Source organism: Notamacropus eugenii, chromosome 4 (assembly GCF_028372415.1).
Source record: "Notamacropus eugenii isolate mMacEug1 chromosome 4, mMacEug1.pri_v2, whole genome shotgun sequence".
In the NCBI taxonomy this organism is placed as follows: Eukaryota; Metazoa; Chordata; class Mammalia; order Diprotodontia; family Macropodidae; genus Notamacropus; species Notamacropus eugenii.
The window spans coordinates 51,917,631-51,936,304 of NC_092875.1; the positions used below are offsets into that span (position 1 = coordinate 51,917,631).

The window sequence follows — 18,674 nt, forward strand, 5'->3', positions numbered from 1 at the left end:
CCCAAGGAAGCTAAGTGACTGGCTCAAGGTAATTCAGGCTGTAAGAGGGACAAAGGTCAAAGAGGTAAAAGAGAGCTGGTTCACTAGGATGGCTTCCAGAAAACACAACAGAAGGAAACGGCAGAGATCCTTGAAGGCTTGGGTTGTTTCATATTTGTGATTGTATCCTTAACACATTTCATTGCCGGGCTGGTAGCAAGTGTTTATTAACTGAATGATTGGTTGGTTGATAGAAGAGCAGTGGGTCAGAGAAGGTAACTAGGTTCAGGTCGTTGGTGGAGTAAGAGGATAAGGCTGTTTGCCTCAGCAATGAGCAACTGGGAATCGCAGTAATTAAGAGAAGTTGAAAGACAGTTAGGCATCAAATGAATACCTGGAGCACTTTCCCTTCTGTAGTCTTGGAGGTTAGGGGGGTGGCATCCAGGCCTGAAGCAGCAGGATCCCAAACACAGGGTGGGGAGTCAAGTGGAAGCAATAGGAAAATTAGGTGAGCAGAAGGGACCCCAGCACTCACCTCACATGTAGAAAATGCTTCAGCCTCTAGTTCAGGGGTGGAGACCCTGTGATCTTGAGGCCACATATAGTCTTCTAGGGCTTGAGCTACATGTGGCCTTGAGGTCAAAGGTTCCCCACCCCTACTCTGATCAGACCTTCTATAGGAGACCCTAATGAGGAAGGAAAACTGCCAGCTCCTACAGGTGCTCCTGATCCCTCCAACTCAATTCAACAAGCATCTCTTAAGGACTTGCTAGTGCCAAGCACTATAATAGGAGCTGGGGGGATACAACAGTAAAAACGACACCTGCCATCAAGGAGTTTACATTTTACCGGAGTCATTCAAGATTGTTGTTGAATCCTTTCAGTTAGGTCTGACTCTCTATGATCCCATTTTGGGGTTTTCTTGGCAAAGATACTACAATGGTTTGCCATTTCCTTCTTCAGCTCATTTTACATATGAAGAAACTGAGGCAAACAAGGTTAAGTGACTTGCCCAGGGTCACACAGCTAGGGAGGGTCTGTAGCAGGATTTGAACCCAGGTCTGCCTGACTCCAGGCCTAACTTCCTATCCACTGCACCAGCTAGCTGCCCTATTCAAGTAGATACAAGATTAAATCTAAGGTGTATACAAAGTTAGGGAGGACAGCAAGGATCCAGCCTCAGTGGAAAGGGAGAATGTCAGGGTGTAAGGTGGAAAGGTGGGCAGGTGGGTTAGGTTTCTAGGGGCTTGGAAACCAAATGGAGGTGATAGGGAATCCCTGGAGTTTATTAATCCTGATATGGTCAGGAAGTTTTAGGGGTCCCAGCAGACCCTGAGATTTCATGGGTATAATGCAAATTACACAAATACAGGTTGGCACCTTCCCTACAATTTAGAGTCACCTAGAGTAAAGGTGTCAAATCCAAGGCCCTCAGAGCACCACAGACTAGATTAAAATGTAATTGAGAAATATTTAACAAAATAAAAATGCAACATAGGTAATTATATTTGCTGCTGTCATGTCTCTATCTGACTCTTCATGATCCTAGGACCGCTCTGTGGAGTTTTTTTGGTAAAGTATACTACAGTGGTTTGCCATTTGCTCCTCCAATGTATTAAGGTTAAGTGACTTTCCCAGGGCCACACAGTTAGTGAGTATCTGAGGCCACATTCGAACTCGAGTCTTCCCAGCTCCAGACCAGGCCCTCTATCCACTGACCCACTTAGCTGTTGATCTATGACTTTCTAATTCCCTATGCAGCCAGCAGCACTGTTTAGTGCCCATTAGAGTTGGACACCACTGGCCTAGAGGTTAAGTGATTTATGTGCCCTGTGTCACACAGCCAATAGGTTTCAGAAACAGGATTTGAACCCAGATCTTCTGACTTTGAGACTAGCTCTCTAGTTGCTATATAATGCAGCCTCTCCTATACAAAGTAATTTCAGGAGTGGGGAAGAGAACTCTAATAAGTAGGATGGTGGGATCTCGAATCATGAAAACCCTCAAAGAGGACAGAGGTGGCCTTGAAGGAAGTTTAGGAATTTTAGGAAGCAGAAGTGAGGAGGGAGAGTAGATCAGGCATGGGGCATAGACTGTACCAAGGCGGGAAAGCAGGGGTGGAGTGTTTTAGGGATCCTGTGTCTAGACTAAAAGCACAAACCCGTCTGTCAGAGCTGGAAGCTAGGATGTGCCCTGGGTTTGAGATGAGGACTAGCATTGGGACCGAGTCTGGGATCAGGACTGGAGGCTGGGTTTAAGGATCAGATTAGGCCCAAGGAAGTTGAGGAGACCTTTTGGGGTTTCTCTCACCCCATTATTTCTTTAGCATTTCTCCAGTCCCAAATCACTTTTGTCATTATTTCTTTTCTATGTGAGGTTCCACTCCCCAGTACAGTAAACTTGAGTGCAAAGCTGGGGTAAGGGGTGGTATTCCAGCAGCAGGCCTGACACTCATTAGGAGACCCTTGAAAAAAGCTTTCCCAGGATTAGATCTGGGGCCCGGACTGATTTGGGGCACTTTCTGCCCTGGTCTTGGGGCAGTGGCCTGAACATCTGGCCAGACTGAGAAGCTTTGGCAGCTGGAGCTGGGGACCAGACTTCCCAGCTCCCCCTGGACAAAGGCAAACAGGCCATTTCAATGGTTAGATAGAAGAGGGGAGAGTGAGGAGAGAGGAGAGGGAAAAATGGAGGGAAGGAAGGCTGCACCAGGGGGAGGTCAGGAGGGAGCTGAGCAGGCGGGGCTTCTGGCTGTGTGGGGTTTGGGTTTTTAGGTTTGTTTTTGTTGTTTTTTTTAAATAACACTGGCAAAATTTCTCAGGAAGTTTCTCTCTCTCTCTCTCTCTCTCTCTCTCTCACCCTCTCCCTCTCTCTCTCCCTCCCTCTCTCTCTCTCTCTCTCTCCCTCTCTCCCTCCCTCTCTCCCTCTCTCTCTCCCTCTCTCCCTCTCTCTCTCCCTCTGTCTCTCTCTCTCCCTCTCTCTCCGTCTCTCCCTCCCTCTCTCTCTCCCCCATTCTCTCTCCCCCCCATTCTCTCTCCCCTCTCCCTCTCCTGTTCCCCCCCATCCAGCCGCTGCTGTAGCCACTCAGGCCTCTGTGATTACAGCTCCCTTCCTGCCGCCACAGCTGGCCGGGAGGAGGGGGAAGAGTCAGCTGGGGCTAGGGCTGGTGCAGCAGGCGCCGGGCCCGGAGCCCGGAGTCCGGAGTCGGGAGCCTAGAGCCCAGCAGACTGCCCACTTCCCTGTGCCCCGCTGGATCTCACGGTGGGACCAGCAGCCTCCAGCACTAAGCACCAGAGAAGGGGTCATCCCAGACAGCCAAGGACCAGGAACCAGGTAAAGGCGTCCGTCCATCCTGTCCCCGCCCCCTTCCCCCCTTCCAGAAGTAGATGCTTTGTGGTTCGGCTCAGAAGAGGAAAGGGGGTCGGGGGTGGGAGTGCTCAGAAGCTGCAGACTGCCTTTAGTTTATTAGAGAACTCAGAGTGGGAAGGTAGTCAAGCATGGGGGGGGGGGGGGGGGGGAAGGGCAGACCAGCCACCCCCAGCTCATCATTCAGAGTTTCCATAAGAATTACAAGTTGTGCTACAGCGATGAGCTCAGGAAACCATGTCTGTGTCTGTCTGTGTTTGTGTGTATGTATGAGAGAGAGACACGCAGAGAGACCCAGAGACAAAGACGGACAGAGATCCGCAGAGACAGAAGCGTTCCAGCTAGCCAGAGTCTGAATGAGGGTGCATGTTTGAGGGTTTGTGTGGGAGAGATCTTTTCTGTGTGTCTGGCCAGGGCTGGCCTACCCCGGTGGGCCTGCCACTTTCATTCCCCTGACTCAGAAGGCAGAAAGTCGGGTGAGTGAGGGAGAGTGCGGGCTCTCTCTGTCTCTGTCTCTCCACGGATGCCCCAGGGGATCTGGGCCCTTTAATTATGAGGCCACATCCTTTGGCTCTTTCCCAGCCCTTTCGGTTCCCTGTTGTTGCAGGCTCCCCTACCTCCCCTGAGGCCTGGGATTGGATGCCAAGAGCCCGATGCCCCCTCCTTTCTGGCTCGGCCCAAAATCCCTTTGCTTGTCTGTGTGGCCTCCCTGGGCCCCAGCTGGGCTGGGGCTGGGGGTGGGGGAGGTGATAAAGCATGGTATCCAGTCAGCCCAGTCAACCTGAGCAGGTTTAATGAATGAGACTACACGCTGGAGCCCAGGATCCTGCTGCTGATCTGAAATTCAGGTTCTAGATTGGGGTGGGGTAGGGGGTGTACTGGGTAACTCTGTAGACTGTGGGTATCCCCTACCTTTCCCAGCTCACTGCCACCCAGGAGGCCACTGGAAGCTGGGGGCAGGCCAGGAAGAACAGGATTGTAGCCCAGGAGGATTGTCTAGGACCCGACCAGGGGGACAGGGCGGAGACTCTAAACTGCAGCTCAGGAAGGGCCTGACAAGGAATCTGGGCCCACGGGGTGGGGGAAGGGCACCTTCCTGGGCTTTAGTTCAATTCACAAGCCTTTAGCACCCCAGGGCTTTGTGTGGGGACTTGGCCCCTTCTCCACCCCTCACCCCCTATTCCTAGTTCCTGAAGGTCTGTAGAAACTCAGCCCTAGCCCTCCCTCTGCTCTCTGACAGGACAGTTATGGTCCCATTATCCCAACCTCCATGACTTAAAACAATGCCCTAGCCCTCCTCCTGTCCCTGAAAATGGGACCTCTTAGTCCCCAGGGAGTAGATGCACCTGGAAAGAGCTAAAAGGAAGATTTAGTCACTAAATGAATGTTCCCCAGGAGGCCACTCCTGGACTCTACTCTGTCCTATGGGGGAGACAGAGAAGAGTCACCCAGGCCCCTATGCTGGGGAGCTCAGAGTCAGCCTGGAGAGAGGACACAACTAAAAAGTAAAATAACAGATGAGATTTGAAGGGGTCAGTCAGTGTGTCCAGTGGAAAGAGGGTTCTGAGCAAAGACACTGGGTTTGAACCCTGGCCCCACCACTTAATACCTAGGAGACTCCAAGCAAGTCTTACCCTCTCCAAGCCTCTGTTTCCCCCTCTGTTACAAACAGGGGGGTGGATTAGATGATCTCTAAGGTCCTTACCTACTCTGAAACCTGGGAGCATATGAGTTAGAACTGTATTGTAGAAAAGGGACAATCCAGGCTGCAGCAAGCAAGAGAAACCTTAGCCCCTGTTATCCCAAAGTGGATAGATGGGGTGCCTCCTCAGGTAATAAGCTCCCTGTCCATGTAGGATTTGGGATGGGACTGAGAGTGCTTCTTAGTCAGATGAATAGAACATTACATATAAACACTAAGTATATTAAAGAGAAGCCTGACAAAATGCTAGAAGAGGGGAGGGCAGGGGAGGGTGTCCTTCCCAAGTGTAGGCTGGGAAGGCTTCCTAGGAGAAGGTGCCCAGGTCAGGTGACTCAAAGCAGGAAGACAGAAATAAGAAAGGATCTGGACCCAGTTCTGGAGGGAAGGTGACCCACATGAAGCAGATGGAGATGAAGGCCAGGCATTTCTGAAAGAGGAGTCTTTTATCCACAGACAGATGATGAGAGGTAACCTGAGACTGGACAGAACAGAATTCCTTGGGTCAGGTCCTACCCCAGACATTTACTAGCTGCGTGACCCTGGGCAAGTCATATAATTTCCTCATTGTTCTCATCCGAGCAAGGATTGATAAGGTTGGATGAGACGGTCTGTGAGGTCCCTTCCAGCTGTTTCTTCAATATCAGGACCCTAAAACCATGGATTAGAATAGCTGAGAGAGGGAGAGGGAGAAGAGGGTGAGGGACGGAGCCTTAGGCATGCACAGTTAGGAGACAGAAAGAATCCTTAGGACAATCAAAATGGTGGAGATCTGTAACCCCCTCGTTCTACAGATGTGGAAACTGAGGCCCATCAAATAGAAAGGATTCATCCAAAAGCCATATATTGAGTAAAAGACAGAGCTGCTCCTCTCTAACTTGTTCTTTCTCTATCACCTTCCTGTCCCCTTTTCAGGGTGTAGGATCTCCTGGTGAGCCCACCTTGAAGAGAAATTCAAAAGGAAGACAGAGGCTGGAGGGGCCAGAGGAGAACCAGGAGGGAGCACTCAGTAAGTCTCAATGATCTGTAGAGAAGTGAAAGAGGATGAGGCCTGGGAAAAGATTGGGGTCTTAGAAGATCACCAGTCACTGGGCTCCATGCACGTTGCTGAGGGGGTCAAGAATGAACATGGAGAGAAGGAGACTGAGAGAGGATTGGGTGGTGAGGAAGTGAAAACCTCAAGTACTGATGACTTCCTGGAAGTTTGGCAGTGAGAAGGAGAGAGAGGGGATGATAGTTCAAAGGATCAGCAGGGTCAAGACAAGGTTTATTAGGATTAGGGTCTCCAGAGCCTGTTTCTAAGCAAAAGGAAAGGAGCCAGGAGAGAAGGTGTGAATGTGGCCATCTAGAAGTCAACAGACCTGGGTTTCCATCCCATCTCTGGCACTTACTACTTGTATGACCTAGGACAAGTCACATACAACTTCTCTGAACCTCAATTTCCTCATCTGTAAATTAGGGTGATACCTGCAACATCTTTCTCAAGGACTGTCAGTGAGGCTTGAATGAGAGAATTAATATGTAAAAAGGTAGAGCTAGAGAGCAAGAGAAAGTGAGAGAGGAAGATCAATGAGGAGAGAAGGAGGGAAAGAAAAAGAGATATCAAAGATGAGGAGAGGGAGAAAAGGAGGTGGATGAGGAAAAAGGGAGAGACAAAAGGAAGGAGGCAAAGAGACAGAGAGAGAGAGAGGTCAAAGATGAATAGGAGAGGAAGAGAGAAGGAGATGGATGAGGAGGAAGAGACAAAGGGAAGGAAGCAAACAGAGAGAAGGAAAGAGACTGAGAGATCGAAGATGAAGAGGAAAGGGACTGCTCAATGGAGAAAGGTCCCAAAGGAGAAGAGACCATGAACTCCATGAAGACAGGAAGTATTCAAGAAAGGTAGGGTGGACAATTTGATTCAGTGAATCAGCAGAAGGGTCAGCCTTGGTCTTAAGGGGGTCGCCTCTTCCTTTCACCGTCTGAGGAGGCATCAGCCTGACTTTCCCAGGCCCTCAACCCTTCACCACTGCTAGTGCCTCCCCCTCTGAGATTCCCTTCCATCATCTCTGCCTGTATCTTGTAGGTACCCAATTATTTGCATGTTGTAAGCTCCCTGAGAGCAGGTATTGTCTTTTGCTTTTCTTTGTCTCTCCAGGGCTTAGCACCACGTCTGGCACATCCTAAGTATTTAGTAAATGCTTGTTGGCTGACTGACTCATTTGCTTCTTTGCCCCCCACCAAGATCATCAAAACTCTATCACTAAATCTAGAAACCCCAGTCCTCATCCTTCTCAGACTTTCTACAGCGTTCGACACTGTCCTGGTTGTTTTCTCCTTTGCCTTTTTCTGAAGCTGATCTGTCATGGATCTCCTCTTTCCTATCTGACCGCCCTTTCCCAGTCTCCTGTGTTGAATCATCGTCCATATCATGCCTCCTGTGCCTGGGTTTACCCCAAAGCTCTGGCCTGGCCTCTCTTCTATTTTCCCTCTATCTCCTAAGCTCATGACTCCCAAATCTCTAGGGCCAGCCCTTACCTTTCTCTTGAACTCCAGTCCCAGAAATCTCCAACTACTTGCTGGAAATCTCCAATTGGACATCCTAGAGATATCCTAAACTCCACATCGTCAAAATCAAACTTGTTCTCTTTCCCTGACCCCACTCCTCCATCCTAACTTCCTTACTTCTATTCAACGTACTACCATTCTCCCAAGTCACCCAGGGTCACCTTTGATTCTTGGCTTTCACTCTCTCCTCCTCATTCACTCTGACACTTGCCAGAGCTCATTGGTAGCACATCTTCAAAATATCTCATATCCTGGGAGTGTACTAGTAAACGTTTAACAATCAGCTGGGGGGGGGGGGGGTGGAGATGCCCATGATATACTTTTAAATTCAGTTCATATGGTTAATATTTTTCCATTACTTTCTTAAATCTAGACAATCGGCAAAACAATAAATCAAGCCCTGGTTCATCGCATTTGCCAATTTCCAAGCTGAAAATGCCCACACTGAAAATGTAATAACCAGCTCTCTCAATAGGCAGTTTGAGCTGGCCCCAGCACACCCCTGTATCCTATCTATCCCCTTTTCTTTTCTCACTCCTATACCTGCTCTGGTTCATGGTATTATCACTTCTTACCTGGACTATTTCCATAACCTCCTAACTGGTCACCCTTGTCCATCCTCCACATTAGCTTTCTAATTGTTTTCCCTGAATCCCCTATTCTAGTTAATATTGTTTGCATTACTTGCTGTTTTAGTTCATGACATTCCATTTCTAGCCTCCATACTTTTGTAGAGGCTCTCACTCATTCCTGGAATGCTCTCTCCTCCTCACTTCTGACTCTTAGAAGCCCTAGCTCCCTTCAGGGGTCCACTTAGCCACCACCGCCTTTAAGAAACCTTTCCTGATTCTCCCATAGTGCTCCTCTGGAGTCACTATGTATTAATTTTGTATATATCACAATTTATTAATTTATGAATATATCGTATCCGTTCCCCACCCTGGTCGAATGTAAGGTCTTTGGGGAGCAGAGTGTTACAATTTTATTTTGATATCCCCAATACCCAGCACAGTGCTGGACACATAGTGCTAAGTAAATGCTTGTTGATTAACTGAGTATCTACTATGTGCCCAGCACTATGCTAGACACTAGGAGAAGACTCAGAAGAATTCACAAAGATCCAAGTCCAGTATCAGTCACTAACAGTTTTGTTAGTAAGATTAAAGAAAATTCCTGGAAACCACAGCCCACAGAAGGCAGAGATCATCCAGTTGGGTGGGCATTGACCAAGTAGAGTTCCCCATCACCAAAAATCTTCAGGTCAAGGCTGGATGAATTTGGATCAAGAGTATTATGGAAGAAGAGGTTTGTGTTTCCCTTGGAGACTGGTCTTCCTGAACACTGAGATCTCTCTCAGGTCTGGAATGTTGTGTTTCTCTGAACAGACGTGTTCTTTGGAGGCCCCAGAGGGCAAAACAATGGAGGGAAATTACAGGGAGGCAGACTCTGGCCTGCACTGAGGACAGACTTCTGAACAAGCAGAGCTACCCAGTGCCAAAATTAGGCTGCCTCCGGGGGGAGGGAGCTCCCTATTACTGGGGCTGTTGTTCAGTCACTTTCAGTCGAGTCTGACTCTCTGACCTCATTTGGGATTTTCTTGGCAAAGATACTGGAGTGGTTTGCCATTTCCTTCTCCAGCTCATTTGAGAGATGAGGAAACTGAGGCAAAGCTAAGTGACTTGCCTAAGGTTGCATAGCTCGTAAACGCCCAAGACTGGATTGAAGCTCATGAAGAAGAGTCTTCTCCAAGCCCAGTGCTCTATCCAATGCACCACTTCCCCAGTAACTGACACTCGAGGTAGAAGCAGCTAGGTGATGCAGTGGATAGCACACTGGGCTTGGAGTCAGGAAGACCTGAGTTCAAATCCAGCTTCAGACAGTTACTAGCATCTCTCCAGGCACTTACTCACGGTTTGCCTCAGTTTCCCCATCTCTAAAATGGGGATAATAACAGCGCCTACCTCTCAGGATTGTTGTGAAGATCAAATGAGACAATAATTGCAAAGTGATTAACACAGTGCCTGGCACAGAGTAACACTATATAAACATTAGCTATTATTACTATTATTCAGGGAGAGGCTGGCATGACCTACCTATGACTGGGTCATAGTATTTAGAGGCAGAAGAAACTTTAGAGATCACTTAGGTCAACCCTCCATTTTACAGATAAATAAACTGAGTCCCAAAAGAAATGACTTCTCCAGAGTAACACAGATAGTAAGTAATAAAGCTAAGATTTGAGCCCAAGGTCCCTAAATAGAATGCAACAGAAGTGATTTACATCCCTAGGTACCCATGAAGATATATCTATTCATAGTGTGTGCACACATGTGAACATGCCCTCTCCAGACTTGGGGATCAGTGTGTTACTGCAATGATCCTTGGGGTAAAATAGCACTGTTTCTGGTCAGAAGACACGGAAGACTTTGTATAAGACCATGATCCCTCTCTGGGTCTCAGCCCCTCTCCAATGCTCCTCGGTAAATAACCATCAATCAGTAAACATTTATTAAGCACCTCGTATATGCCAGGCATATGGGCTAAGCGCTGGAGCTACAAAAAGAGGCAAAAGACAACGTGCAAATAAATATACACAAAGCAAGCTATAGACAGAGATTATCTACAGAGAGAATGAGCAGAGGGAAGGCACTGGGATGAAAACGGGTTGGGGCAGACTCCCTGGAGAAGATGGGATTTCCTTGGCACTTAAAGGAAGCCAGGGAGGTCAGTGGCGGGAGCAGTGGAGGCCCAGGGAAAGGCCAGAGAGAATGCCCAGAGCCAAGCCTCCGTGGCCAAAATATACAATAGAATCAAGGGAAGGGTTTTTTTCTCTTTTTATTTTTCTTCACAGAAACCATATCACTCCCAGGGGAACATAAGCTTCTTGAGCACAGGGGAGCTTCCATTTTTGTCTTTGTATATGATCACCCCCATTTTACAGATGAGAAATCTGAGGCTCTGAGATGTTAAGTGACATATATGTCCAAGGTCACACAGGTAGGAAGCATCAGAGGAGGGATTTGAACCCAGGCCTTTTGACTTCAAGTCCAGCATTCTATCCACCCTGCCATCCTCCTTCCTCTCCCACATTGGTTTCTTCCTCTTCTTCAATCTTTATATCTCTTTGTGGCTCCTAACATAATGCCTGGCGCATAGTAGGCACTTAGGAAATGCTTGGTGAATCGCGTTTCATCCAAGAGAACAATTTGCATCTCTCCAGTGCAGAACATAAGCACATGGTACACTTTAGTTGTTCACTAAATGTTTGTTGAATGAATACATTGAATGAGATGGAGGAATGGGGGGAATGGATGTTGAACATTACCACCTCTTGGAATCAAGTTTCCCTTTAGCTCTCTAGAATTCATCCCAGTACCCTGGGAACAGAGACTGAGTGGCCTGTCTCAGCCTCCTTCCCTCACCCTGCTTCTTTCTCTGTCTGTTCACAGGAACCATGTTCTGGTGGGTCCTAGAGGCCAGTTGGAGGTGATCAGGGCCATGAGCCTTGGGGAAGCAGCGAGGTGGCCGTAGCCAGGCAGGGGTCGAGGAGAGACATGTGGGCACGGGCCTGTCGGGGTCAGCATACCGCTCCCCTATCCCTTAGCGATGGCTGCCATCACCTCCACCTACAGACTCCTCTGTTGGGCCTTTGTCCTCACCCTCACCCTGGACCACACACATTCTGGTGCCCGGGCCTTCCAGTCTCAAGGTAGGTGAGGGGTTAGGATCAGTGTGAGCTACAGCTGGAAAAGTGGGGATTTAATCAGGGAAAGAGCTGCCCAGAAGTACCTGAGTCTGACTGAGGAAGAGATAGTAAATGTAGGGGGGCTGTGGGGCAGGGTCCTAAGAGCATGGTATTCAGGAGACCGAGTTTTATGGGGAGAGAACACTCGGTGAATGGGCTGAGTCAAAATCAGAGCTGTGTCACTAGAGAAAGTGAGGATCAAGATGGCAGTTACCACCCTGAGGAGATACAGTGCTTGACTTGGAGTCCAGAAGACCTGGTTTCCAATCCTGCCTCCGATCTTTACTCACTTTGAGACCACAAACAAGTCACTTAACCTCTCTGTTACTCAGTTTCTTCATGCGTACAAAAAGAAATAGACTAGGGGATCCCACTTAGTAAGGTTTGAAGAGCACCTTACAAACATTATTCATTGGACCCTCACAAGAACCCTGAGAGATAGGTGCTATTATTACCTTCATTTTACAGATGAGAAAAATGAGGTTGAGAGGTTGAAGAAAGGGGCATGTAGCTAGTAAGAGTCTGAGGCAGGATTTGAACTCAGGTCTTCCTGATTACAAGAACAACACTGCAACATCACCTAACTGCCTCAGTGCCTAAGGTTTACTCCAACTACAAATCTATGATCCCATGAATCCCCCCTCCTCCACCTCCAGAGGAATTCCTGTCCAGCCTCAAGAGCTATGAAATTGCCTTCCCTACTCGAGTGGACCCCAATGGAATGCTGTTGGCCTTTGCACCCCCCGCTCCTGCTGGGAGGAGGCGCCACCGCCGAGGGGGGTCAAGGACCCCACCACCTGAGCCCAGGCTCTTCTACAAGGTGGCTGCCCCCAGCACTCATTTCCTGCTCAACCTGACCCACAGCCGGCGCCTGCTGGCCGAGCACTTCTCTGTGGAATACTGGACGAGGGATGGCCCTGCCTGGCAGCGACCAGCCCGGCCCAACTGCCTCTATGCTGGCCATCTGCAGGGTCAGCCACTCAGCTCCAGAGTGGCTATCAGTAACTGCAATGGGTTGGTAAGCAGATAAGGAGGTCCTTGATGCCGGGGCAGGGCACACAGAGAAAGCCAAGTCCATGGGGAACTGAGGTCTTGGGGATTGAGAGGGGAGCCCTGAATCTGGGCGGGAGGTCCGTGGAGAGGGACAGGGAACTGAGAGGGTCTGGACCTGGGGAAAGTCCTATGTCACTGATGGTCTCCTTCCTCAGCATGGCTTAATTGTGGCTGACGAAGAGGAGTACCTCATTGAACCCCTAAGCGGTGGAGGCCCCGGGGGCCAAGGAATCCAGGAAAGCAGCCCCCACGTGGTGTACAAACGCTCTTCTCTGCAGTACCCCCACCTGGATGCTGCCTGTGGAGTGCTAGGTACCTCGTCCTGCCCCTTCTCTCCTCTATATCCTAGACCACTCAGAACTCTACCCTGAATATCCCATCCCTCCTGGGCATTCCCCTGCCCCCAAGCAGTCTAATGGAAGCTAGAAAGAACAATGACTCATAACAGAAATTTCTCTGTCCCAGGCCGTGCTGGCAAACTGGAAGGGGAGGACAGGGAATCAGGAGGGCAGTGGGTAGTGAGATGACTGGGGAGAAGGCAGCAAGAGGTGGTGGGAACAAGTATTGGGATGATGGGGACAAGGAAATAGTGGGGAGGTATGGAGAAGATAAGCAAGGAGACTGTGGTCCAGTGTAGTTACCCGCCCTCCCCCCGTTCTCCACAGATGAAAAGCCATGGAAGAGTCGGCCATGGTGGCTGCGTACCTTGAAGTCACCACCTGCTAGGCCTCGGGTCAATGAGACTGAGCGGGGCCAGCTGGCCCTGAAGCGCTCAGTCAGCAGAGAGCGCTATGTGGAAACTCTAGTGGTAGCAGACAAGATGATGGTCGGCTACCATGGGCGCCGTGACATTGAGCAGTACGTGCTGGCTGTCATGAACATTGTAAGTGTCACAACCCCCAGGTGGCCCAGGAGAGAGTCAGGGCTGGAGAAAAGGAGTTGCTGGTGGAGGGGGGAGACCACAGTGAAATGGTGGGAGCCCCATTCTACCCCTGCCCCTCCACATATAACCCAAAAGAAAGGGAGTCCACACAAAATAAGAAAACTGAGATAAGATGAGCCCTGGAAGGAAGAATAGGAAACTAGAAACATACAGAAAGGGAAATATGGGGATACATGAGCTGACAGATGGAGGGGAGAGGCACCTCAGAGATAGAGACTGACAGGACCCGGTCCACCAGGAGTGCGAACTCCCAGCCAGTTAATGACCCTGGGTTTCATTCCAAGCAGAGTCCTAGGATAAACATTTCCCCTCCCTTCCCAGTCACTTCAGTCCTCATGGAGACACAATACAGCTCAGCCCAGAGACACTGAGGCAGAGGTAAGGGATGAGTGATAGGCAGCCAAAGACAGTCACATGTGAGACTTTGATATGGGCTCTGGCCACCCTGGCTGGGCTCCTTGTAAGACTGGACTTTCCTTGTTTCCTGGAGGTCAGGTTGCCAAACTTTTCCAGGACTCTAGTCTGGGGAATATTGTTAACATCATGGTGACCCGGCTCATCCTGCTCACTGAAGACCAGGTAAGGGGAGCAGGGGGCATCCTATCCACTTCTGGTGGCACTGAAATGCCTCATGGAGACAGTGTTGGATGTGAAACCAGAACTGGCATTTTACTAGTTATGTGACCTGGGGGCAAGTCCCTTCCCACTGAACCTCAGTGTCCTTAGCCATAAAATAAGATGAGGACTAGAAAGGGGCTGGACTTGTGATTTTCACTGATATAGGAAGTTCCCAGGTGAGGAAACTCATTCTACCAGTAGAAGTTGGCACTTTCTCTGTAACTTGTAGAGATTTGCCTAGAGGTTGCCCAGGATCCCACCGTCAGTATGCATGAGAGATGGACCTCATGGCTGATGAAGAGGAGTACCTCATTGAGCCCACAAATGATGGAGGCCCCAGGAGCCAGGGATCTTCTTGGCTGTGAGGCCAGTTCTTTTCTTGTACTTCCCAAAGGGCTCATAGGACCATAAGTTTAGAGCTCAGCAGGCATCTAGCCCAACCCTTTCATTTGACACAGGAGAAAATCAAGGCTCACCCAGGTTAACCAAGATTTCACAAGTATTAAGTGTGTTGGGGGGAAGCATCTTGTAAACCTTAAAGCTCATAGACATGGGAATTATTACCATTCTTGGTCAATATTTTATGTCCTTTTCCTGTGTGACAGTGTCTCCCACCTGTCATATAGTAAATTCCCCTCAGGCTCTCTCTCTAAGCTTTCTCTGGAATCTGGGCCCTTCCACCCCTCTTTCTCTCTGTCCCAGCCCACACTGGAGATCACCCACCATGCAGGGAAGTCACTAGACAGCTTTTGTAAATGGCAGAAGTCAATTGTGAACCGGAGTGGTCATGGAAATGCTCTCCCAGAGAATGGTGTGGCCAACCATGACACAGCTGTGCTAATCACTCGGTGAGTGCTGAGGTCAAGTGGACGGGAGTCTGGGGCCAGGGAACTGCTAAAATGGATAGATGGGAAGCTAAGAGATGGAGGGAGGAAGTTATTTCTGCCCTCACCTGCCCAACTTTCTCCTTTCTAGCTATGACATCTGCATCTACAAGAATAAGCCCTGTGGCACTTTAGGTAATGTTGGGACCCGAAGTCAGGCTGGGAAATCCCATTTTAGGGGAGGAAAGGAGCTGGAAGAGATGGGTCGTGGTTTGGAAAGGGGACAATTTATAGTTTTTCAAATTTATGAAACAGGCTTTCCTCTCCTCAATCATAAATTTTTAAAAGGAGCAGTAATTTCCTCCCAAGGCTCCCATCAGTTTTCTAGCCTCACTGTTGTTTAGAATCCATTGCAGAAGTCAAGTCAAGAATAGATCAACTACTCTGCTTTGAACACTGAGAAAGTTCTAGCATATGTCTGGATAGTTCAAATCCTCTTTTCCTCCCCAAGCATCCTTTTTGTATCAACTGTCTGTGCCAAGTTTATGATCTGTTTCCTGAACTCATCAATTGTCTCCTTCTGCCCAACTGGTCTGTAGTATATTCCCAGATCATTACAATTCTGTCTCTCTCCCTATGGATCTTCAGCCATAGGCTCTCTACCTTGCTTCTCCTCCTCTGGTTCCTGGATTTTCTCACATGATTAGATTGCCTTACTATACAAATTATTATGCCACCTCTTTTTTTCTGTTCTATTCCTCTTTAATAAAAAATACCCTGTATACCTTTCTATAGTCATATTCCAGTGAGAAGTCCCAACCCACTAAGTTTCTATGTTGTCAGATTTGTTTGCTTGTATGAAGCTCTCCAGCTTATTGATTAACAAGCTCGACCAGCTTGTTGATTATCCATCTCTGATACATTTGTGTTTAGGAATGTGAAGCCATGAGTTTTATTGCTGGCTCTCTTGAACACTGTCTCTGGTGAATCACTGAGCCTTTCTGCTTATATCCTTTTCATATTCTACCTGCTCCTTAGAAAAGACTTGGCAGAAATGCATTAGTAGCTTTCTCCTGACATTTCCAGTTTAAGACCTTGACCAGATTTGTAAGATTCCAGGCAAATACATTTTTTTAAACTAGTTATCAGTAAGGATATTCCATCCCTGGCCAAGAGCCGATAATTTCTATATTTCCAGTTGTGGTCTAGATAATTGCGCAGAAAAATATACCAGCCTGGAGGAGGGAAATGTTCCAGACTTAAAGAAAGGGGTAGGGGTGTTTCCTAGGCAGGGGGGAATGGGACAAGAGTTTGTCATGGATTGGAGGAATGAGGGAGAATTGTTTCCTAGGGGTTGTTGAGGGTTGGGCAATGCTCAGAGACTAATTAGTCAAGAAAGCCCTGTGGTGTGTGAAATGCCCCTCAACCAGCCTTAGGACTGCAGCTTAGCCCACCTTCTTAGGTCTGGCTCCAGTGGGGGGGATGTGTGAGCGGGAGCGGAGCTGTAGTATCAATGAGGACATCGGCCTGGCCACGGCCTTCACCATTGCTCATGAGATCGGCCACACGTGAGACCGTTTGGAGTGGTGGAAGTGGGAGGGCTGGTATTGAGATGCAGAGGGGAGGCATCCTGGAGGGACAATGGGGTGGAGGATGGCAAATGGATATGATGCTTCAGAGCCTGAGAAAAGTGGGAGAGCTCTTTCCTCTCATCTTAAAACTTTTGGTTCACTTTCTCAGGGCTTCCACCAACTTGCCCCTTTCAGAACCTCCTTCATCTTGTCCTGATTCCTTTTCGTTTCCTTTCCTTCCTGTCCTTTCTTCCCAGAGAGGAGCAAACAATGATGATACTGACTGGACACACAGGAATGCTTTCACTGCAAAGAAAATCTCCCATGACTAAATACATTTCATTAGCATGTTCTCATAGGAGCAAATACTTCCTCATGAAGAAAACAAGCATTCACTGAAGTCTACAGGTTCTGATGTGATAATGACATGTTTTTTCCTGTCCACCATCAGGACCTGTGTGAGAATGATCCTCTCAAGTCTCAATAGCAAAACTGAATTCTGTAGTCTTAAAATGAAGTCCCATTCTTTTATCCATGCACATCATTACTTATCCAGCCATCCAATTATTACCCCTCAGAACCACTCCCAAGTTCCTGTTGCTTCCCTTCCTCTCCTCTTTCCTTCCCTCTTCTCTCCTTCCTTTTTCTCCCTTTCTCTCTCCTTCCCTTTCCTTCCCTCCTCTCTCCCTTCACTCTCTTTCCCCTTCATCTCCTCTCCCATGCTTTGGTTTCCCCTTCTCAAGGCAGGGGCAAAGGCAGAGTCAAGCAATGCCCTCACCCCCCCCAGGTTTGGCATGAATCATGACGGGGTTGGAAACACATGTGGTTCCCAGGGCCAGGATACAGCCAAGCTCATGGCTGCCCATGTCACCATGAAAACGAATCCTTTTGTCTGGTCATCCTGCAGCCGTGATTATATCACCAGCTTTCTGGAGTGAGTGAAATGAGATATAAGCCCCTCCCCTCCCCTCCCCTGAGCTCTCACATTCTCAGTCCTTTGAACTGCTTCAGAGACATTCCCTGGGATGGAATTGGATATATGGGGTAGGGGGGAGGAAGGGAGAGGAAACAGAAGGGAAGGGGACAAGCATGTCTCAGACATTTACCACGTGTGGGGCATGTGCTAAGCAGTTTACAAATATCTCATTTGATAACATTTGGAGGGGAATTATATGGGTCCTGGGTTATCCTGTTGTATGATTAGACAGTCTTGGTCTCCAGTTCTTCAGTGAAGCAAGGTCTAGGGGAGCTCTGGCATCTCCAAAAACTGAGGACCTCCCCTGTCTTCCCCGTGCTGAGATCTAGATTCTCCAGATCTTGCCTCCCCCCAACCCCTAGACTTTAGGTCTCTCTTCATCCCCTCCCAATAACCTTTGCCCCCTCACCTCTCCCAGCTCTGGCCTGGGCCTGTGCCTGAACAATGCCCCCCCCAGGCAAGACTTCGTGTACCCCACAGTGGCACCGGGCCAGGCCTACGATGCAGATGAACAGTGTCGCTTCCAGTATGGAGTCAAATCCCGCCAGTGTAAATACGGGGTAGAGAGCCTTCCTGCTTTTCTCTGGGGTCCTGAGGTGGGGGAGGTGGGGAGACAAGGGAGCAGGGAGTCTGGTGCTGGGTGGGATGGGAGGGAGGCAAAGGGACAGTGCCAGCCCACCCTTCCTTCCTGCCTGCCCAACCCTACAGTCTCCATGGCCTGGCTGTCCAGGGCAAGAGGGAGGGAGACTGAGTTGTTGTAATCAGGAAGTCTCAGACAATTGATCTGTGAAGCAGGAATGTAGCAACTGTTGCCAATAGCTTTCACAAGGGTACCAGCTTCTCTCCCCAGCCCCACCCCCACCCCAAGCCCAGAGACTACATTGTAGCCAGTAGACAGAGAGACCCACAAGTCTTAAAGCTACAGTAAGACTTGGGAATTCCTCGTCTGAAAACAGAACTGTTCCACACTTCCAGACCGGTGTTTCTATCCTGGCTCTCATGCTAAACAGTTGATTGTGTTATCAGGAAAGAAAGACCAAGAGAGCCCAGGGAGACTTCCTTGTGTAGAACAGCAGAGGTTCTAGGGAGCTTGGCTTCTCCTGTGTTCCTATATTTGTGTCCCCCTGCGCATCAGACTGTGCTGCACACTGCACGCTGTCTTAGGTGCAGATTACAGCAAAGGGTTACACGGTGATGACTCTGTGTCTCCAGGTGAAGGTAGCTGTGTTCAAGACCTTTCAGTCCTTTCCCACTCATTGCTGGTGATTGTGTCAGAGGTCATGAGATCTGAGGTTGCAGGACCTTGAAACACATGGGCAGAAATGTGGGATAAGGGGCTGGGGGGGGGGGGGGCTG

At 49.0% G+C, this 18,674-nt stretch overlaps 1 protein-coding gene across 6 annotated transcripts in view; it reads left to right on the top strand.

Annotated features, from left to right (window-relative positions):
* The first annotated feature begins 2,772 nt into the window (after positions 1 to 2,772).
* The window catches only part of ADAMTS10 (ADAM metallopeptidase with thrombospondin type 1 motif 10), a 34,605-nt gene continuing 18,703 nt past the window's right edge, over positions 2,773 to 18,674 (top strand). For 3 of the 6 annotated variants that reach the window (XR_011965449.1, XM_072600920.1, XM_072600924.1), the window contains exons 1-13: positions 2,773 to 3,309; positions 5,957 to 6,050; positions 11,038 to 11,297; positions 11,990 to 12,351; positions 12,542 to 12,698; positions 13,052 to 13,269; positions 13,651 to 13,707; positions 13,825 to 13,908; positions 14,650 to 14,795; positions 14,923 to 14,966; positions 16,234 to 16,339; positions 17,130 to 17,276; positions 17,737 to 17,878. Coding sequence is in view for 5 of the 6 variants with exons in the window: in XM_072600920.1 (XP_072457021.1) it covers positions 11,195 to 11,297; positions 11,990 to 12,351; positions 12,542 to 12,698; positions 13,052 to 13,269; positions 13,651 to 13,707; positions 13,825 to 13,908; positions 14,650 to 14,795; positions 14,923 to 14,966; positions 16,234 to 16,339; positions 17,130 to 17,276; positions 17,737 to 17,878 (1,566 nt within the window). In the remaining variant the exon portion in view is untranslated. Of the gene's footprint in view, positions 3,310 to 4,032; positions 4,191 to 5,956; positions 6,051 to 11,037; positions 11,298 to 11,989; positions 12,352 to 12,541; positions 12,699 to 13,051; positions 13,270 to 13,650; positions 13,708 to 13,824; positions 13,909 to 14,649; positions 14,796 to 14,922; positions 14,967 to 16,233; positions 16,340 to 17,129; positions 17,277 to 17,736; positions 17,879 to 18,674 lie in introns of those variants that run through there. The other 3 variants (XM_072600922.1, XM_072600923.1, XM_072600921.1) reach the window with 3 other exon arrangements.